General features: G+C 53.0%; 2 protein-coding genes across 2 annotated transcripts; both read left to right on the top strand.

The window, feature by feature from the left end:
- The first annotated feature begins 368 nt into the window (after positions 1-368).
- LOC308055337 (keratin, type I cytoskeletal 14-like) lies at positions 369-11769 on the top strand. The gene is made up of 8 exons (XM_080369206.1): positions 369-7325; positions 8627-8709; positions 9252-9408; positions 9930-10091; positions 10185-10310; positions 10449-10669; positions 11135-11172; positions 11509-11769. Exons 1-8 carry the CDS (start codon positions 6804-6806, stop codon positions 11604-11606), a joined length of 1407 nt encoding a protein of 468 aa, XP_080225332.1. The 5' UTR covers positions 369-6803; the 3' UTR covers positions 11607-11769.
- A 4317-nt stretch (positions 11770-16086) lies between these two features.
- LOC308055331 (keratin, type I cytoskeletal 14) lies at positions 16087-21567 on the top strand. Its single transcript, XM_080369198.1, has 8 exons — positions 16087-16929; positions 18768-18850; positions 19156-19312; positions 19582-19743; positions 19837-19962; positions 20101-20321; positions 20690-20739; positions 21256-21567. Exons 1-8 carry the CDS (start codon positions 16192-16194, stop codon positions 21351-21353), a joined length of 1635 nt encoding a protein of 544 aa, XP_080225324.1. The 5' UTR covers positions 16087-16191; the 3' UTR covers positions 21354-21567.
- Positions 21568-21635: the final 68 nt, after the last annotated feature.

The raw sequence follows: 21635 nt of genomic DNA, 5'->3' as shown, positions 1-21635 counted from the left end.
GTGTGCCCATGTGCCCGTGTGTGTGTGGTGCATGTGTGTGTGCCTGGTGCGTGTGCCTGGCATGTGTTTGCCTGGCGTGCGTGTGCGAGGTGTGTGTGTGTGTGTGTCTGCCCGGGGTGTGTGTACTTGGTGTGTATATGCTGTGTGTGCGCGCCCTGGTACACCCCGGTGTGCTCCAGGGTGTGTGTGTGCCAGGTATGTGGGGATGTGTGCCTGGTGTGTGCCTGGTGTGTGCCTGGTGTGTGCCTGGTGTGTGCCTGGTGTGTGCACCCCTGCCCCCCCCCGTCCCCCCCCGCCCCCCTGGGCTCAGTGCTGAGCCCCCTGTGCCCACCCGTGGGCTGCCTGCCCGGTGCAGCGGCTTTGCCCTGGGCACGGGCACAGCACCCGGGGGCTGTCCCCTGTCCCTGCGCACCGCCAGGCCCAGCATCACCCGCCAGCACCAGCACGGCCGTGGCGGTGCAGCCCTGCAGTGGTGCGGTGAGGCGGGGATGGAGGTTAATCACAACCATTTGCTCTTCCCTGCAGCCACCAGTTGAGCACAGTTATTTGGATTAAAAAAAATAATATATAATAACAGAGGCAAACGAGCTGATTCCAAAGCTGCAGCTCATAATTACTGTTACATATCAGGAGGATCAGCCGCGCTCCAGGCGAGAGAGCGGAGCCGAGCGCGGTGCCAAGCCCGGGCAGGTAACTGCCTCATGCCAGACACCCGGCTGACAGCCCAGCGCTGCCTTTTCGCTTTGAACTCCCGCACAGAAAATCATTAGTGCTCGAGGTGGAGCCGTGGACCTCAGCCAGGAGAGCTGCAGGGCACAGCGCGAGGGATGCTCGTGGTCCCGGCGGGTGCCGTGGCAGGGGCTGGCAGTGCCGTGGGGGCGGTGGCGAGGCTGGGGGCTCCGGTCCTTGGGGGGAAGCTGGGGAAGGCAGGTGTATGGCTGGGACCTGGGGGAGGCACAGGCTGTTTCAGTCTTGTAAATGACTTCAGAAAACTGCCTGCCAAGGACCGATTAACAAGCAGCCAAGTATTTACAACCGTGTGGGAAGCGACAGCGCAGCCTGGTCACAGGCAGCACTCTGGGGCAGTGTGGTCCATCTCCTCAGCGCCATGGGCAGCCCCTTCCCCTCCCAGCAGCTGCGTTGGCCTCCTGGGAGCGCTCCCCCACTGTCCCCACCGTGGGCACAAGGTGACCAGCCCCCTGCTGGTCCCACCCCGGCCACGGTGGGACCCTCGCTGCCTGCTCACAGGCAACAGCCACCCAACCATCAGCCCTCAAGGAGCAACAGAAAGGGAGGCCGGGAGGGGACCAGCACACATGGCAGATCCTACCTGAAGGGGCCACCTCAAAGCCCCCCTCTAGAGGGGACCAAGCTGAGAGCCAGGGTCCCACTGGGGAGAGGGGCTTCCCCTGGGGCGAGCTAGAAAAGCAACGTCTGCAGGGGCTGTCACCATCCCTCCTGCCCGTCCTCGTGTGCCACGGGGGGCTGTGTGCGCGGCGTGCATCTGCACAGAGGCCAGGACAAGCCCTGGCAGCAGGAGGGCACTAAATGCCAGCGGAGGAGTCACGGGGCTGGTGCAACCCCTGTCACCAACAAGGGGTTTGGCCCATCCAGCCGGGGTCCGGTGGCATGACTGGCCGCACCCCAGAGCAGGGAGAAAACACCATTCCTGCCCTTCCACAAGCACGAGTGTCTCCAGGCTGATGCCAGTACCTGCCTCATCCCGCTGCCAGCGTCACGGCTGTCCCCAAGCCCAAGTCCCCATCTGTGGCTTGGAGACCTGGCCTGGAGTCACTGTAGGTGCAGCGGGTGTGGGCACGGAAGGAACGTGGGAGCCGCTGGTTGTTGCCTCCAGTCAGCATGGGAAAGTACATGTGCAACTCCCTGCCTGCTCTGCTGTGCTCAGCAAGGGGAGAGAGGGATGAGCAGACAGGGTGTGAGCCTATTTCCACACCGACAGAATGAGACATGAGGAAATGCAGGAGCTGCTTGTGATCTGGAAGAGAGACACTGAAAAAATAACGTGGGAAACTCCGAAGGTTGGAGTTTGCTGCGGAGATAGAGCTAAAGCGATTCATGATGGCTCGGGAGTCTGGCTCTGCTCAGACACAAGTGTTCTTTTGTCTAGAGGAAAACAAGGAGTCGTTTGTTGCCCATCTGTCCTCCCTTTGCCTTGGTCCCACACACATTGCGGAGCAGCTTCCCCTTGGGTTCTGGACCAGGGAATCCCCATCTCTGGTCCATGGCTCTGCATATTGTGACTGGCCTGAGCCCGAGCTGGAGCATGTCAGCTGGGACATCACCAGAGAGACCGCCGAGCTGCTTAAGCGCTGAACTTGCTAGAATGGGTTCCTCGGCCCCAAGCAGGGGCAGAAGGGCTGAGCCAGACCTTGGAGACAAGACTGGTTGTGATCAAAAGCTGTTCAGGATCTTTACTGCTGAAGCACAGCAGCTGAAAAGCAGTGCTCAGCCCTTGGCTGGGTGACCAGGTGGCATGATGGGTGGCCACAGCACTTGGGTAGCTGCAAGGATGAAGAACTACAGCAGGACCAGGGGGAAGAGTCTGAATGATCTGCTGAAAGACTGTCTAGTGCCAGACAGGTCTGTGATCCCTGAAGCAAAGCAGAGATAACCACATACATCGCTCTGTGCTGCCCAGCCCCTTGGCTGAGCTGCTCCCGCAGCTGAGCAAGAGTGTGTGAACTGGCTGTGTTTGCAGCGCTGATTCATTGGGAATCACTGCTGTAAGGGGATCTCCTTGGCACACGCCATGCCGAAACGGGCAGAGCAGCTCTTCGGCCGGGGAGCAGGTCTGTGCTCCAGCAAGGTGCTCACAGGTGGAGGTGGCTTGTGAAGCATCAAATGACGCAGGGCCAGGACTCACCTGGTGCTCTGCAAACAGCTTGGGGCATCGGCCAACGTGGAGGAGCATCATCTTCGTTCACGTTCACCGAGAGGAGAAAAGGGCTCGTTGAGAGCCTGGTGTGATGCTGGTGCAGGGACGCCGGTGAGGCTGCCCGCAGCATCCCACCGGCAGGGCAAGGTCTGGCCTCAGCGTTGGCAGGAGCCAGTTTGGAGTTCAGAGACGGGCAATACGGAGTCACCCCACTTTGCCTTCCCTCCAGTCAGCCCTTCCCCCTCTGGCTCCATCACTGCCTCCTTCGTTCTCCTGCTAAGGGGGACGAGGCTCTGCTGCCTGTCTCCTTCATCCAGCGCGCAGCACAGTGGGCAGGGGGGGATCAAACGGGGTGAGCGTCTGGCGTGGCTTGGCTTGCTGGCTGGTGGCTAAATGCCCTGAGCCTGCCCAGGGGGAGTTTCCATCGCTCACACACACTATGAAGTTTCCTTTCATAGCAACAGATCTGGGATCGCTCTTTTCCTGATAATGGGAGGGGGCTGTCAGGACATGTCCTAGCAGACGATAAAAGCAACAGCAGCTGAGATGATAGAAACAAAGACAGCACTATTTCACTCCACACCTTGATATATTTGTTACCCATTTTGGTGTTGTTCAAACCTACAGAGAAAACCTGTCAGCGAGGGTAAAGCCCGTGCCTGCCATTCCTTACTTGCAGGAGACATCCTTCCCAGAGCTGCATCCTCCAGCTAGTTCCTACTGAGCTGTGAACTGCTGTGAAAGGCACTGGGAAGAACCTGGCCCACAGGGGAAACCCAATGACTCCTAATTAGCTCTTAATTCATGACATGAAAAGCACAGTTAAGTGCTATTGTTTGAGGCACATGCCACACACTGACCCGGGCCTTTTGGCACCAACCCTTACCACAGTGGGGTACCCTGTGGGCTGCTTGTCCACTCCTAACATATAATTTCATCTCCCTTCCTATGCAAACCGGAGGACTTCAGCTTTTTCTTTCCCCCTGCAGCACACCTGAGGGAGAGATAGCATCGATGGTATGCTTCTTGCTGGAACAGACTCTTGATACCATCTCCTGAACATTATGATGTGTTTTTTTTTTTTTTTTTATCTCAAGGGAATTTACTGTGGGTGAGTGCTTCAGGAGAGCCTGGGAGACTGAATTCTTCTGGTGACATAAAATCGCTGAAGTGGTGCGTGCTTCTCTGCATAATCACGTCGACCTGTCGCCACAGCCAGTGGAAGAGGAACTTTGTGCTAAGGGTTTCTCCTGTAAGAATGGGGCTGGTTTGGGGATTCTTGTTCGGGAGCTCAGCCAGAGGTCAGGGTAGCAGCTGACTGGCAAAAATATCGATTGGAAAAGACCAGAAAAAGCTGATATTGTAGGCCAATCTACAGATCTCCTCTTAGGCTCTTGTGCCAGTTGTGATAAAGGAGCTCAAACATGGGCTGAGGTCGTGATAATACTGAAAGAAAAGCCTTAAATCCAGCGATTCCCTGCCTGTGGGGCTGTGGCAGGGCTTTGCCTCTTCTAGGGCAGTTGCCACATTCAGGCTGACTCGTACCTTGGCCTAAAACATGTGGGTGACCTGAGTGGGGGAACAGAGCTCCCAGCACAGCTTTTGGCCCACGTGAGGGGTTCAGGGCCAATTGCCTGGAGCAGGAAGGTGTTTGCTAGAGCAAACACGAGCAAAGCGAGCACGTCTGGAAGAACTCAGCAGGGGAGGCCAAGGGATGGCTCTGGAGCACAGCTCCCACACGACGGCTGTTGGGTAATCCTGTACCCCCCACTACGGAGGGCAGCGGGCCAGCAGGAGCACTGATCTTCACCCTGCCAGGTTGCCCCAGGACAGCGCTGCAAGCGGAGCAGAGTCATCTGCACGCTCTGCCAGTTGCCAGCAATGGGTTGCTCCCAGGTCCCCCTCCTTTCCCCCAGCTTTCTGAGGGAGGGGGCACATGTGCATCCCAAATCTCCAGAGTTTGCATCTTGGGGAGTCAAAAATCCAAATCTGAAGCCAATCGGTTCTGAGGCAGGGCTGCCCAGAGCCCTCGACTAAGAGGATCTGGAGTCTCTTTGTGCTTAAGCTGCTTCCTTGGTGGCCACCCAGAAAAACCACACCACCTCTCCCAGAGCTGCTAAAGAAAGAGAACGTGACTCCCTATAAAGGCCTTGGGATCTAACAGCGGTGCAGATAAAGCGTTGTTGTTATTGTGTCCTTCAGCGAACAGATGAAAGAAAGGAGGCACTATGAATTACCAAGGGTGAGGCTCTGGGAACACCTCAGCAACTCCAAAATCAGTTAAGTGTGTTAGAATGCGAAAACAGCCAGAGGGGCCCAGGGAAGGAAGGAGATCACCACAGGAGAGAACACAGAAGGGTTCCTAATCCCTATAACTCTCTTTCACTACCTCACAGGCACCTCTGCTAAAAGAAAAAATAACTTCTCTTATCCGAGAATGACACTGCTGGAGCCGGGCTGGCCAGCAGGTTGGGTGTGCGACTTTCCACTGTGTACTGTAAGAGCTGGCGCCACATCAGTGAAGGGATTTTCTTCCCGACAAAGAATAAAACAGTGCAGTGTCTCCCTTCCTGGTTCTCTGCTGCTTTTTTCACGCTAATACCTGTCCAGCTGCATTACTATAATCACTATGCTCAATCCCTTAATAGCACGATGCAGGCGTGGCTATCGGGGTGTCTGCATTGCCTCATCTCTGTTCCTCAATTCTGCATTGTCCTGTTTAAACCCTTCGCTCTGCCGGTGGTCGCAGGGCTCCTGCCCCTCGCTGCAGTGTCTGTTGCGCTTTGCCCATCGGTACTTTTGATACAGGTGATGCTGGTTCTGCTGAGCTGATGTTAGCATTGCTGTCTTGCAGCTGCAAATCTATAAGAGAAAGGATATCTGCATGCAGGCATAGCATCCGTAAGGATTGATTGTACCCTTCCCGTCAGAAATCACATGTAACGTGTCCTAGCAGTGGGTGTCTAACGCAGTTTCAATCCTTCTTCTCTGATTTGGACTATTTAAGCATTAAAACCTGCCTCAGCAATGAGATAGAAGAAGCCGTGGCACCGCATTTTCTAGCTTCTACAAGTCTTTTGGAAGTGACAGACTGCTGCTGGGGAGCTTGTGAAAGGTGTTGCAGCAAAGCAGGTGCCACTGGGAAACGTCAGGCATCTGCCTTTTAAACTGACTGACAACCCACATTGCAGGGGCTTTCCAGTCTCTGTAGAGAGATTGACCCTAGACTAGTACGTAAGCAGAAATTACTGGAGTTTCTTCTCTTCTGAGCTACAAAATTTCTGCCAAATACGGTATCAGTACACAAATACCGCCAGGTCTGTGCTTGTCCTGGAACAGAGGTCCTGACGGGAAAATTTCCGTCTGGCTTTGGGTTGGTGCTTATAAAGATTATGGATGTGCAGAGCTCTTAAGTCAGCAACTCCCGTTGACTTTAGACTCTAAAAAAGCAAATAAATAGATTTGTAGATTTTTCATGATATAAGGTGGTTGTGGGCGACTTGGCATTTCACAGAGGATTCACTGGTGTTATTTCATGAAGGAGCAGTGGGGTGGAGCTGGAGCCAGCACCTCCGCGTCTCAGGTGCAACAGTGAAATGCTAAAACATAGCCACGAGCGAGGAGCCTTTGGTCTGAATCATGCCGGGCGCTGGGAACTGAAGCGGAAAGAGAAGATCCTGTGTGCACTGCTGTGCTTCCAGTGGGATGTGACAAAAGACGTGAAATCGGGGAGAGAAAAATGATGATTCTGGAATTTGGCTCTGGCTGTCCGGGGTGACGAAAAGCGCCGGCAACGCCTCCTGCCCGGGCTATAAAGGGCTCCAAGCCAGGGGGAAGCGAGCACTCGCTGCCTGCGCTGCCGAGCCGGGTGCCTCTCTCCAGCCTCCAGCCCCCGCCAGCCTTCGCCATGAGCACCACTGTCAGGCAGTACTCCTCCTCCACCTCCCTCAAGGGGTTCGGTGGCCTGGCTGGGGGCTCCAGCAGGCTTTCCTCCGTGCGAGTTGGGGGAGGGGGCTACAGAGCCCCCAGCGTCCACGGAGGCTCCAGCAGCTACTCTGTCTCTTCCCGCATCGTCTCGGGGCTCGGCAGCGGCTATGGGGGCAGCTACTGCAGCAGCGTAGGAGGGGGCCTCGGCAGTGGCTTTGGGGGTAGCTACGGGGCTGGCTTTGGGGCTGGCTTTGGAGCCGGCTTCGGGGGGGGCTTTGGGGGAGGCTTTGGAGGCGGCGATGGCATCCTGCCGGCTGGCGAAAAGGAGACGATGCAGAACCTCAACGACCGCCTGGCTGCCTACCTGGACAAAGTGCGTGCCCTGGAGGAGGCCAACACCGACCTGGAGGTCAAGATCAGGGAATGGTACAAGAAGCAGGGACCTGGTCCAGACCGTGACTACAGCCCCTACTACAGGACTATCGAGGAGCTCAGGAACAAGGTAGGATGCTGTGATTAACACAGTGGGACGTCTCATTACCAGAGTGGAAGCAGAATCACTGACTGTTACCTCTGTAATTAGTAAGCGCTAACTGCGTCGTAAAAAAGTGTCTCAGATGCACATGCTGAGCGCCAGGCTGGGAATTCCGAGATGTCTCAATGTTAGCTCTTGATTACATCCCTCTAGGTGGAACAAACGGCAGGAAGAAGCAGATGTAAAGGGACATAATGCAACAAATGAAGAAGAAGGAGACAAATCTGCATTGATAATGCATTTTTTTCTGCAGTTTGAAATGAACGTGCAGGGAAAGTTGTAAATAGGTGCAGAGTGTGTCACTGATGTCATTTTTGTAAACATTCAAAAAATTCATTTGTAAACATTGGCAAACTTTTTTCAGCTCTTCAGTATCGATGTGATTTAGATGCTAAAGTGAAAAAGATGGAACTGACCAACAGTGAGGTTTTCACCTCCTTTTGGCAGTCACCACCCCAGGGCCAGGCTTGATGCAAACCCACCAACCCAGGCAGCTCTGGGGGGATTTCTCCTGTATCTGATTTGATTCCCACCCTCCCCATTTCAGAGGAAATACCCGAGAGTTGACTTTGTTCTGCTGTGTTACTTCTTACTTGCGAGTTGCCCCCAGGAAGCATGAAGGCAGGCAGTGTACATCTGGAGCTGCAGGAGTGCTGGCAAATGATGCAGGGAATCCATTTTCCCTCCCTGTCTTTGGCCCCATAACCGATGTCTTCCCAAACTCTGCCTTGAATCTTCTCCCAGTATGGATTATTTGCTCCTGGTTCTGTAATATAAAAATCAGAAGCTGTAGGCACCTGCTCACTGCATTTTGCTCCATTTCTGCAGTCAACAAATTAAATCCACCCCAGAACATATGGGCACAAGGTATGCCAAGCACAAACACCTTGCTGGTCCATCCGTCCCACCAGAAGAGCTGCATGGAGCTGTGGATGGGGGAGCAGGTGATTCCTCCTTGGCTCTTGCGTAATCAGAACCTGCCCTGAAGCATGGGAACAAATGGTGTCATCAGATCTCACACACCTTCCATGTTTCACGCTGCCTTTTGAAATACTGATGGATTTTTGGAAAGGGAGGTCACAGAGTAACGCAGAGTCAGTCTCAGCTGTGTCTCACTCGGTCTGATTCAATACACACTTCTCCTAAGGAAGCCCCAGGCTTCCCCAAAACTGTTCCTGTCCCAACAGTCTCCCTTCTGCTTCCATCCTGTGGTCAGCCAGGAGGAGTGCCCGACACTCAGTGCTTTGTCTTTATCCTCTGCCCTCCAGGTGCTGGTGGCCACAGTCGACAACGCTAACTTCCTCCTGCAGATTGACAACGCCAGGCTGACAGCTGATGACTTCCGGAACAAGTAAGCCACATTTCCTGGAAAAATGGAACAAAGTCTGCAGAGACTTTTGATGAAAGGAGGAGAAAATCCCATCCAAACACAAAAAGACAACATAGAAACAAGGTCTTCAAAATGAAAGTGTAGTTTCCAAAGCAGATGGTTATCAAATCCTGTAGGCGCATAGGGATTGTTCTGCTTCCATCCAAAACTTCACTATTTTATTCCCATTGCTGGTTCCTCTGTGGTACGACCTCTCCTGTGCGGAGAACTTTCCCTGTGCTTGTGCTGCACATTTAACTTGTGTATGTATAGCCCAGCAAAGCCCAGACCCAGTAACGAGGCCCAGTGATACCAGGAGCACGGTGATGGAGTCAGATGGACACTGTTCATCAGTTGTTCCCCTGTGTTCACCAGCACTCACCGTCAGGAAGCTGTCCGTGCACTGTTGGGGTATCAACATGATGCCAGCAGCAGCACGGAGGAAGCAACCAACTGACCCAGGTGCTCTGTCCCTGGCTGGGCAAGTTCTCGTGCCACTTTCATGACTGTTCTTGTGTCCCCAGGTTTGAGACGGAGCAGGCTCTGCGCCTGAGCGTGGAGTCCGACATCAACGGCCTGCGCAGGGTCCTGGATGAGCTGACCCTGGCCAGAGCTGACCTGGAGATGCAGATCGAGAACCTGAAGGAGGAGCTGGCCTACCTCAAGAAGAACCACGAGGAGGTGAGCACAGAGCCAGGCTCAGAAAAGTCCAGCCTGGGCCCAGAAATACGAGCTCTGGTCCAACCCTTAAGGCCATGCTGAGTTTTGAATTGCTGGGCGGGAAGATTGGAGGTGCTGATAAGGACATAGGGATGATGCATTCTGGATAGCAGCACATCCTCTCCAGAGTGTGTCTAAAATTCATTCACCTCTTGCTATTTCAGTAACGGCCACTGCAGCAGTTAGAGATTTATCAACGATCCTGGCAGCTTCAGGCCTGAGGGGTCTGTCTCCCGAGAAATGAAGCCAGCTACAGGCTCTGATTTATTCTCTGAAGGTTTAACTCAAATGGAGACTTCTTAAGAATTTGGGTTATTTTCTTTCTGACTGTGGGGCAAAGGCCCTGGCTTGCTCCCTGTTGATCTGCCCTAGAAACACCTGCTGAAGGATGCTACCTTTCCTTGAAGAACTCTGTGCTGAGAGGAACATCTTTATATGCTGGTTGCTGGATTGCATGAAGATGTGTTTCTTGTTCCTTCCAGGAGATGAATGCCCTGCGTGGGCAGGTGGGTGGAGAGATCAGCGTGGAGATGGATGCTGCTCCTGGAATCGACCTCACCAAGATCCTGGCTGAGATGAGGGAGCAGTACGAGAGCCTGGCGGACAAGAACCGCAGGGACGCCGAGCAGTGGTTCTTCAGCAAGGTGAGCTGGCTCCGGCAGAGCAGCGAGGGGCGTGGGACCCCAGGCCCTGCCTGCTCACCGGTGCTCTAACGGCACGCTGCTGCCTTGTTGCAGACGGAAGAGCTGAACCGGGAGGTGGCCATCAACACCGAGCAGCTCCAGAGCGGCAAGACGGAGATCACCGAGCTGCGACGCACCATCCAGAGCCTGGAGATCGACCTGCAGAGCCAGCTCAGCACGGTACGAGGGGCCGGCTCCCTGCGGGGGTGGGGGGTGGGGGGCACGCAGGAGCACGGGCCAGGGGGCGCGTGGGGGCTCCTCCTCCACCCCCAGCGCCCTCCGTCCCCCGCTGAACCCGTCCCTCTCCTCTGCACGCAGAAAGCGGCGTTGGAGGGCACCTTGGCCGACACAGAAGCCCGCTACGGCACCCAGCTGGCCCAGCTGCAGGGGCTGATCACCAGCGTGGAGGAGCAGCTGGCCGAGCTGCGGTGCGACATGGAGCGCCAGAACCATGAGTACAGGGTCCTCCTGGACGTCAAATGCCGCCTGGAGCAGGAGATCGCCACGTACCGCCGGCTCCTGGAGGGTGAAGACGCCCAGTACGTAGAGGGGCTTTGACTGGGAGAGCGTGTTGGGAGGAGACGGGTGAAAGCAAAGGAAATAAAACATGGACAATCTACATTCCCTGGAGGGTCCTGTGAGCCATTTCCCGACCCATGTCGTGCAACAGGGTCTCCCTTTTCTGTCCTGCTAGTCCAGAACAGCCCAGTGGTTATGACAGCGCTGCAGCATCCCTGGGATCCCCTTCCCATCCCGTCCTGGGGAAGGAGCAGGTATCACTGCTGCTCATCACAGCTGGGATGCGGGCTGCCCTTATGTCTGAATCCCCCTGGCACACACACATCCTTACCATTTTCAATTTTTACACTAGGCTGTTTCCAGAAGGCATTTTAATCCTGTACTGGTGCGAGAAGGAAAGACGGGGTTTAAATAATTATTTTGTCTTAGAGACAACTCACGTTTTTTCCATTTCTGACCATTTTCTGTCCTTTCTCCTCCTGTAGCATGTCTTCCCTCTACATCTCGCAGCCTGTGAAAGAAGGTAAGTACACGTCTTGGCTGAAGCACTGATCACACGTAGCTGTTATATCCTTAGCCACCTTCTTAGCACAGACTCTACTAATTTACTAAAATTACTGTCATATTATACTTTCAAAATGTGAATTGACAGAAACTGCTCATGATATACCAAAACGTCTTTCAGAAGTATTATTTGTGCAGAGTGAAACTATATAATAAAGTATTTAGTGGTAGGAATGTGGTGGTTATATTTGGTTTCTCAGGCGGCTTTTGGTCATAATAAATTTACCCATGAAAATCTTTAAATACTTTCCCCTTGCTTCCCTGAAAATAACAGTTCCTTCTTTCTCCATTGTAGCACCTATAACTACCCGTCAAATCCGCACGATCTTTGAGGAAGTCCAGGATGGGAAGGTGATCTCCTCCCGCGAGCAGATCACCCAGGCTGCCCACTGAGGCGGCTGTGTGGTTTGCTGCAAACCTCGCATAGCAAAGCAGAAGAAGATTCCAGCTTATGTGCTCTAGCTATGCAGATCACAAAAAAGCACCTTCTCTTTTTGTCACACCCCGGCTTCCCTCACCCTTTATCCAAGCACTGTTCCATGCTCAGAAATCAAATAAAGCTTTTCTTCGCACTTATGAAAACCAGGGTCTGGTCTTGTTGCTCTGAAGAGCTGGGCTGTCCCACTGCTGGAGCTGTAGGACAAAGCTGCTCTCGGGAAGGAGTAATATTCTCCATCTTTGGTACCCAGGTGTTGAGGCCAGGACAATGACAATTCCGTAATACCTGTGACCTGGCTGCCTCCGTGAGGAAGCTGATGTGGGTGGAGGTCTAAAGGGAACTGATTACATGGGTCGTGGGAGGCAAAACTTGTGAGTCTTTGTATTTCATCTCAGATTTGGCACGGTGACTTTCAGGTTGGGGCAAAATGCTGCTTCCCCAGCTGCAATGTGCAGCAACAGCAGAGCTGAAGCTTTGAACTCGGTAAGTACAAGCAAGAAAGTGAACAAAACCCAAGTCATGTAGCCAGGACCCTGCAAACGGTTCCCTCCCCAGCTCTGCCTTGACAGCTGCTGTGCAGCCCAGATAACAAGCTCTGAGGTACAACGAAATGAAGCTGTAGATGTGGCAGGGATGCATTGGCTGATGCCTCTGCAGAAATACAAACTCAGCTTAGTTTAATCCTTTCTTCCAAAGGCACTGCTAAAGGGTGAAGAAAACAAGTGGTGGGTATGGCCTATACAAGCAAAAAATTTAAAACACTTCTGGGAGTTATTTGTGGCACTCCCTGGCTGTTAGTGGCTGTTCCTGATGCAGCAATTCATGTTGCCGTCAGCTGGCCCAGCCGTTCCTGGAAAGCCAGTTTAGACACATTCTTGGCTGGATTCTGCCACATTTATTACCTCATAAATCCAACTTCCAAATCAATGGGATGATTTAGAGAAACGCTACTGAATATGTGTAAGAATAGAGCTGGCCACACAGTTTTAAGATGCCTTTCCAGAAAATATGCCTGGATTTTATGGGGAGATAAGAGAGAATTCGTGTTTTTATTCAAAACGTTGGCAGGATCCCTGCAGTGCATCATCTGCACTGCAAGCCGAGGCAGCAGGGATGCACGGTCTAGCGGCACCCCATGCTGCAGCCATCAGCTCTGCCCAGTGTCGGCTGGGACCACATCCCCCTGGCCACGCAGGGCAGACCCCCCATGACGCGTGCCAGGGACCAGCTGCGCTGTGCACCCTGCACAGCACCCTGAGCGAGCCAGCTGAAAGCACTCCCAGCACCCACTGACTTGCAGCAGGCACAGCTTTGGTTTTGAATCTTACCGCTGACGAGCAGTGATCTCATTTCTACTGCGATTCCACCAAAGGACACGTAAACACAACCCAGTAAAGGAGCACTGTGGTCAGGAGAACGGCTCCCGCCACTCTGCCGCTGCACGTCCGTGTGGCGCATCGTGGACGGGCCACGAGTAAACAACAGGGCACAATTCCTGACCCCAGGTGCTTCCAGCCACAGCATCTCTGCGGCCTGACTGCTGTGCTCCTGCATCCTTGGCTGAGGGAGCCTGGCACAGCACGGGGCTTCTCCCCCAGGATGCTCCGTGCCCCGGGACTGGACAGGGCCAGGCGCTGAGCAGCCCAAGCCCAGATGCCTCAGAAGGGTAAGGACAGACACAGCCTGCAGTTAAAGAGCTTCCCAGGTCACCTCTTAGGGATCCACTGTCCTCACCAGGGGTGGTGCAGGGACTGTCAACACCTCTGGCAGCTCCTCGCGATGGTTGTGTCCCTGCAGCTGCCACCCTTGTGACACCCGGCATGGGGATGCTGTATTCACCCTGGATTTATATTTTTCTCCTGGAAAACGGAGCACACCCTTGTTGCTATAGAAACAAATAATACTTTGCTAACAAACCCCCCTGTTTTAATTACTCCTGCTACTGCAAATTGTGAGGGAGGTGTGGAAAACAGGTGTTGATACTTTCCTGCCTTAAGCATTAATAATTAGTCGTGACCTTAAGAAACCCATTGAGGAGGGAGCTGCAGGTGGTGGCTTATGCAGACAGGCAGTGGCAGCTCGAGGCAGGTTTCAGAAGGTGGTATTTTATTCCAGAAAGATGCTTTGACTTCTCAGGCTACGCTGAGTTAATCTGACATAAAAGACCACTTTAGAAAGAGACATTGAGGTGTGGCTTTTCAGCTCATTTTAGGAAACTTTCCTGTAATAATTTGATAGTAGGGCAAACTTTATAAGAACGCTAAAATAAACAGAGAAGTGTTCTTGTCCAGGTAGTTTCATCTACCGGCTCTGCTGGTATGTACGTTTGGAGCCAGAGCTTCGCCGCCTTTTTCCTCCTGAAGACAGAATTGCATGTTTAGACACCAGTGTGCTACCATGAAATTACTGTTATGCCATAGACCGGGCATTCTGATTTTGAAATGTATAAACCCCAGGCTCATAGTGTGCTTGCGCTCATGAAACAGAGGCAGAATCTGATTTAATAGTCAGCTTTTTATTTGAAAGAGAGTGTGATACAAACAATATGCAGTCATTTGTGGTTGTGTTCAATTGCAGGTCATGTAAATAACGCCTTAGAATTTTTAATGTTGTTTTAAGTCTTAATTAACACTTCATGATTTTAATTGCTGCCTTGTGGTATCATCAGAATATCATAGATATTTTGAGCAATGTGTATTTTTATGACACTGCAGTTAAATAGGAAACGAAAGATGAAAGACTGATTTCATGTAAAGAAAGAATACCCTATTAACCTCGTAATGTGGCGACAGTTATTCATCCTACAGCAGGTCTGGGGGAAGCTGGTCGCTCCTGCTGGCTGGCCAGCCTGAAGAGCCTTGCTCACGTCAAGCCTGAGGGCTTGGACTTGCACAGGGGCTCTGTACTGTTTTTGTCACCGAAGTTCCCCTTTCTCCTTGCCACCACTGCACCCAGTGAGGACAATCCATGACTTTTGCCCTTTCGTATCACCCGAGAGAAGGCAAGGAAATGAAGATGGGGAGAAAGCACATTCCTTGGAGCTCCACGTCCCAGCCGCCCCCACGCTGCTGCGCCTTTGCCAGCTGCACCTGGGGAGGACGAGCAGAAAGTGGGCGTCCGCTGGCTCCGTGCTCCGTCTCCTGGCACTCACGCGACAAGAAGATGCTGCCGCCAACAGACTGAACCCATCCTCTGGCCAGAGCAGACATGGTGGAGGCTCCACTTTCTCCAGTTCTCCAAGTCATACAGACTTGTCTCCGTTAACCAGTGGCAAACGGGAACATGGGTAGCTGTGCTTCTTCATAGCAGCCAACTCCTGATCTTGCAAGGACACATCCCACTCCTGTATTGTTTCCAGCTTTTTTCAGATAGAGGGAAGGGAGTCATGCCCTCTAAAGCTGCTCAGAAATGTACCTTTGTTGCTTATTTCCATACTCTTTCCCCCCTCCTTTGGCAAATGATCTAAGGAAGAACTTGGCTGTTGGGAAGGGGTTGTTGGGGCCTGTCTGTGAAGTCAAACAATTCACCATGTACACACATGAGAACTATCTTCTCCTCCACACCCTGCATTATTAGCTGGTGACACTCAGATTTGTGGTTTCTGCCCATGACGTAGGTCAGCACGGAGAACAGACAGCAGAGCTTGACCATGCCTGGTGCGCTTGTTTTTTGAGGCTTTTTGCTCTTCAGAAGCAACCAGCATCTCTCCTGAAGCTCTGTCTACATGGGAGCTGTAAACCTCAAATTCACATTGAACTTATCTTCCCTGGTCAGAACTGATTGAGATGTTCGTCACAGAAAACATCAGCAGCATTAGCTGCTAAATTATGTTACCATCAGCTTTGAACTCTTGTTCACAGTGCTTGGAGAGCAGGAGCTTTTCTTCTTATATCCTTCACCTACTTTATGCCAGTCCACATTTTTTCCTGGAGCATCTCATAATTTTTAAGTTACGCCAGCTAGTAGCCATACCCTGCCCTTTCTGAATAGTTTGCTAGGCTCTTGTTCACAAAAATCAACAAAATATCCACTCCTTATTGCCTTTTCATATTCCTTCACTCTTGGGTGGTCTCTGAAGTGAAGAACTGTATGAGCCCTGAAGCACGAGCTCCCTTGTCATTGCTTTTTCATTACAGAACATCCCTCTCCCTGCAGATAAAAGAGCAGACTCATATTTCCAGGACTGGTAGCCAAGTTCCTTCTAGCACCATTGTACTCACGGGACTGCAGATGTACTTTCAGGGCTTCATGACACGGCTGTTGTCCCTGCAGGTGTGCTGTGTGTGCAACCTAAAGAGAGACAGGAGACCGCAGAGCTGGGACAAGAAAACACAGTAAAAGAGATGCTGACATGCTCCACTGAAACGCTGCCTGAACCGCTCTGTTTCAGAGCTAACAGTACAAAGCAGTATTAAAATGTAGCCCTGAGCAAGGAGCCTCCTACTTTGAATCACACCTGACTATTTACTTGGAAACGGAAGAAGCATAAAGACACCCTTTGTCAGATAAAAAGTTTCTGGTGGAATACGACAAAAAAGCATGACTAGAACAAAGGCAAAAATGACGATTCTGGAAGTTGGCTCAGATTTTAGGAGTGATGAAAATCATCGGGAATGCAACAGAAAAAAAAGAGCGCCGGCAACGCCTCCTGCCCGGGCTATAAAGGGCTCCAAGCCAGGGGGAAGCAAGCACTCGCTGCCTGCGCTGCCGAGCCGGGTGCCTCTCTCCAGCCTCCAGCCCCCGCCAGCCTTCGCCATGAGCACCACTGTCAGGCAGTACTCCTCCTCCACCTCCCTCAAGGGGTTCGGTGGCCTGGCTGGGGGCTCCAGCAGGCTTTCCTCCGTGCGAGTTGGGGGAGGGGGCTACAGAGCCCCCAGCGTCCACGGAGGCTCCAGCAGCTACTCTGTCTCTTCCCGCATCGTCTCGGGGCTCGGCAGCGGCTATGGGGGCAGCTACTGCAGCAGCGTAGGAGGGGGCCTCGGCAGTGGCTTTGGGGGTAGCTACGGGGCTGGCTTTGGGGCTGGCTTTGGAGCCGGCTTGGGGGGGGGCTTTGGGGGAGGCTTTGGAGGCGGCGATGGCATCCTGCCGGCTGGCGAAAAGGAGACGATGCAGAACCTCAACGACCGCCTGGCTGCCTACCTGGACAAAGTGCGTGCCCTGGAGGAGGCCAACACCGACCTGGAGGTCAAGATCAGGGAATGGTACAAGAAGCAGGGACCTGGTCCAGACCGTGACTACAGCCCCTACTACAGGACTATCGAGGAGCTCAGGAACAAGGTAGGATGCTGTGATTACCAAGACATCTTCGTTGAAGTCAGTTTTAGAAAGATGACCCTGCTCCTAAAAGCTGAAAGGAAGAGTATTAACAAATGACAATTAATAGGTCTGAGATGGGAAAACAGAAGCAACATGCTTGGAAGCAATACTCATAATAAAAGAACAGCAGTTACTTGAGCATGCCCTCCACAAGGCACAGAGATGGGCTTTCTATTGACTGTTGCAGTGTAGGGAGAAAGACAGGGCAGGAAAGCGGGAGCCAGAGGCTATCAGGCGTCAGGTCAGGTTTTCTGATGCTACAGGGTGTGCGCTGCCACGCCAGTCATCTCCTGCCCTTCCTCCATGCTCCTTATGCCCCAAGCGTGAGCCAGACTCCTGGTTGAGTTCTCTGCAGGCAGAGACACGCGATTTCTTTGTCACTGCTCACTACTGGATGATATGTAAATGGAGATGTTAAGTCGTTCTCATAAATATCCTACAGATCAGATCTTTTCTAGCCCGATAAGACGCTCAAGGTAGGGGTTAAAAAGGAAAGAAAATGCCCTGTGGGATGGTTGTTCTTTGGGAGGTGCAAACACAGGCATGAGTGAAACCTAGGGAGTCAGAACATACTGGGCTGTAGTAGGTGGCTTCAGAGATGCTGAAGTGAAGTGCATGCCCTGCTCTAAAATGCAGTAGGTGAAATCATGGCCAAGCTTGTTTCTTTATTCTTGGCAGCTCCCTGGCTGATTTTAGGCAAAAGTCCTTGAAAAAAAGCGCTAGAATCTGTCCTTCCCTTCCTACCCTGTCATCGCTGTCCTCCCTCTGCCCGCATTACTCATCATGAGCTGATTGCCTGGTCCTTCACCACTCCTACACGAGGTGACAACATCCTTAGTAAGCTCAGGTTCCACTGGAGGGGATGGAGGTGTGGGCGGGTGAGAAATGACAATACCTGGTCTGTGAGAGCAAATGCCAGGGAAATGAGGCAGCAGCCGTTGACAGGCTCAGGGATCAGCCCCTGGGGGAAATCCCAGATTTTTCCTAGGAAATACTTAGAATTTTTCAGTTCTTTAACCCTCCCGGGCTTCACCTTGGGGTGAAGGGCTCTTGCTTTGATGCACAAAGCTTCTCTTCAAATTCCAGCTTGTCAGGTGTGCTCTGATCTGGAGCACAGAAACATGTGGAGACAGAGACTGCCTCCAGATGTGAGCAATGAAGTGCTGGGTCTCACAGAAACCCTCTGCTCAGGATCCAGAGGGATGCAGACCCTTCCCTCCCCTCCCGCACCCCACCGCAGCTGGGAAATTACCACATCAATATCCCTGGATTATTGCTCGGATATCCCCTGAAGCACCAGAACTCAGTGAGAGCTTTTCATTAGCTTGTGGCTACAGAAATTACTGCTCATTAAATGGCCAATAATTTTCAAAATCCTAGAACAAATATTTGCACCTCAGGTGTAATTACGAAAGCAAAACAATTCAGGCACAAGGCACTCCTTCCGCAACTCATTTATTTTTTTTTTTCCTTCTCGGCTGGGCTGTTCAGCATTGCCAGACGCTGCCAGAGTGCTGCCAGGACTCTGAGCATGGTGTCAGCACCAGGAGATGCCACCCTGGCAAGGGCACCAGGCTGTGGCACGTGGCATGCCAGTGCCTTCGCAAGGCTGAATCGGTGCTGGCGAGACTGAGCACCGGCATCCTGCCTCTCCCTTGCAGAGTCCATATGGAAGTTCCAGCCCAACCGGCAGGAGGTTCAGTGCTGCTCCAAGTCCTTCCGAACGGGAGCTCGGGCAGCAGCATGCTGTTTTTCAGAACTACTTTTTCACTCTCTCCCTTTCTTTTATCCCCCTCCAGATTCTTGCTGCAACTGTTGAAAATGCCAACATCGTCCTACAGATTGACAACGCCCGGCTGGCAGCTGATGACTTTAGAACCAAGTAAGTCCAATGCCTTTGAGAACTCTTATGCGAAGGGAGGGAAAACCCCGTCTGTTTAAGGCTTTTCTTCGGTTTCTGCAACTGAGGTTGATCCACCAGGTCACTGCTCACTAGAAATGTGACATTTGGGAAGCGGACACCTCTGCAGGGACACAGCGTTGTCTTGACATTCCTGCACAGTGGAGAGCTGTGCATGCACATTTAATAAAAGATGCTTGGCAGAAGTGCACCAAGTCGGGGTAGGAAACAAGAAAAAGCCTGTATCGGCTGGGCTCCACAGTGCAACTGTGTGTCCGTGTCCCCAGGTTTGAGACGGAGCAGGCTCTGCGCCTGAGCGTGGAGGCCGACATCAACGGCCTGCGCAGGGTCCTGGATGAGCTGACCCTGGCCAGAGCTGACCTGGAGATGCAGATCGAGAACCTGAAGGAGGAGCTGGCCTACCTCAAGAAGAACCACGAGGAGGTGAGCACAGAGCCAGGCTCAAACTGCGACCTGCAGAATGTACCTTGTGCACAATGGCAAGGGGTCAGGTCAAATGTGCAGGAGCATCTCCACAATTAGGGCTGTTGGGAGACCCTTGAGTGGGAAAGGGGAAGGGAAACAACCCTTTGAGACAGGGGATCCAGGAGGAGGGCTGTGGGGTTCGTGTGCTGGGTGCAAATAAGAAATTGGCCACGATGGGAATATACTGATTTCACTCTGACATGTATCATGTGTTTCTTTTGTGCCAGGAGATGAATGCCCTGCGTGGGCAGGTGGGTGGAGAGATCAGCGTGGAGATGGATGCTGCTCCTGGAATCGACCTCACCAAGATCCTGGCTGAGATGAGGGAGCAGTACGAGAGCCTGGCGGACAAGAACCGCAGGGACGCCGAGCAGTGGTTCTTCAGCAAGGTGAGCTGGCTCCGGCGGAGCAGCGAGGGGCGCGGGACCCCAGGCCCTGCCTGCTTACCGGTGCTCTAACGGCGCGCTGCTGCCTTGTTGCAGACGGAAGAGCTGAACCGGGAGGTGGCCATCAACACCGAGCAGCTCCAGAGCGGCAAGACGGAGATCACCGAGCTGCGACGCACCATCCAGAGCCTGGAGATCGACCTGCAGAGCCAGCTCAGCACGGTACGAGGGGCCGGCTCCCTGCGGGGGTGGGGGGTGGGGGGCATGCAGGAGCACGGGCCAGGGGGCGCGTGGGGGCTCCACCTCCACCCCCAGCGCCCTCCGTCCCCCGCTGAACCCGTCCCTCTCCTCTGCACGCAGAAAGCGGCGTTGGAGGGCACCTTGGCCGACACAGAAGCCCGCTACGGCACCCAGCTGGCCCAGCTGCAGGGGCTGATCACCAGCGTGGAGGAGCAGCTGGCCGAGCTGCGGTGCGACATGGAGCGCCAGAACCACGAGTACAGGGTCCTCCTGGACGTCAAATGCCGCCTGGAGCAGGAGATCGCCACGTACCGCCGGCTCCTGGAGGGTGAAGACGCCCAGTACGTAGGGGGGCTTTGACTGGGAGAGCGTGTTGGGAGGAGATAGGTCAATAGATACAAAATGTGCTGTCTGGGAACTCAAATTGCAGCTTTCAGGGTTCTTCTTAACATTGATACCAGCCACGGATGCCCAGTGGCTCTGTCCCTGGTTTCTGTCTGCAGCGAGATGCTGTAACGGGCACCTTTCACTGCTGGAAGGGGCAGTGGTCCCTCTGCCCTGCATGAGATGCTGAGCGGAGTGAGCAGGAGATTTAGCAACTGCTACGAGCCTTTTACGTTTTCCTCCTGCCTGAATACAGAGTCTGTATAACTACAAGAAAAAATGAGTTTGCTCCTAACTTCTCTTTGTTTTTCTTCTTCTCTTGTAGCATCTCTTCCCAGTACTCCTCTGCTATGTCCTCACACTCTGGCAGAGATGGTAAGAACCTATCTTGCTGCACATATTTATAACAAACAGCTTTGCGACCTGCTTTTAAAGCAGCTGCCAGACGGATGGAGTGAAAATCACTCCTCAGGCGTGCCGTGCCGCCTCGCTGGCTGGATCAGAGTGGCAGCAGTCAAGGGCGCTTGTGTGCGTCTTACAACTGCTAACCACAGGGAAAAGCTATGGGAAATACCTTGCACTCCTTTATCACAAGAATGATTTGCCCTAAACGGGCCTTGTGATTGAGCAGGTGGTGTTCTGGCTTTACACAGACCATGAAAATCAGGCGACATCACACATTTAAGGAGTGTGCCTTTTGCCTTCTTGAGCTTTCCCATCAGCCTGGCTCTTCCCTCTTCTAGCCAACATTGCGTTGTTTAAAACAGCATTTTCCAGTATCTTGTGGAATTTGTGACATCTTCCAGAAAAACATGCAATATCTGATATTGTGGTTAAGAAATTTCTTTCTTTCCTGCCCCTGAATAATTGTCCTCTGCTCTCCTTTTGTAGTGATGACATCTTCCCGTCAGGTTCGCACAATCGTTGAGGAGGTGCAGGACGGGAAGGTGGTCTCCTCCCGGGAGCAGGTTGCGCTTACCACTCGCTAGAAGGGCAAGCACCTCTGTGGACCCTTGACCCCAGGCTCAAGAGAGTGGCGAGCTGAACCAAACCCTGCCTGAGGCCGTATGTGATGGGGTTGTGTCACAGAAAGCAGTCCACTTCATTCATCTGCTCCTCCTTCCTGTACTACCATGATTCCACACGGGTGCCATCATGCACTCTGTACACATTTAATAAAGCTTTTTTCCCTCGTTCATGCAATTACAGACTTGTCTGTCACTGATACATGATCCCTCAAAGCCTCAGGGTTGTGTGTTTGTGCCAGGGAA

The sequence above is a fragment of the Falco punctatus genome (genome assembly GCF_963210335.1).
Source record: "Falco punctatus genome assembly, chromosome: 19".
Lineage (NCBI taxonomy): Eukaryota > Metazoa > Chordata > Aves > Falconiformes > Falconidae > Falco > Falco punctatus.
Note: the sequence above shows the minus strand (reverse complement) of the source record. Positions and strands in the feature narration are given on the sequence as shown.

Excerpts from the sequence above, each read along its gene's own strand:
- LOC308055331 (XM_080369198.1), top strand. The coding sequence starts at position 16,192 with ATGACTAGAACAAAGGCAAAAATGACGATTCTGGAAGTTGGCTCAGAT. Across the intron at positions 19,313-19,581 it reads TCAAGAAGAACCACGAGGAG|GAGATGAATGCCCTGCGTGG; the intron begins GTGAGCACAGAG and ends CTTTTGTGCCAG. Across the intron at positions 20,322-20,689 it reads CTGGAGGGTGAAGACGCCCA|CATCTCTTCCCAGTACTCCT; the intron begins GTACGTAGGGGG and ends CTTCTCTTGTAG.
- LOC308055337 (XM_080369206.1), top strand. The coding sequence starts at position 6,804 with ATGAGCACCACTGTCAGGCAGTACTCCTCCTCCACCTCCCTCAAGGGG. Across the intron at positions 7,326-8,626 it reads TCGAGGAGCTCAGGAACAAG|GTGCTGGTGGCCACAGTCGA; the intron begins GTAGGATGCTGT and ends TCTGCCCTCCAG. Across the intron at positions 8,710-9,251 it reads GCTGATGACTTCCGGAACAA|GTTTGAGACGGAGCAGGCTC; the intron begins GTAAGCCACATT and ends TTGTGTCCCCAG.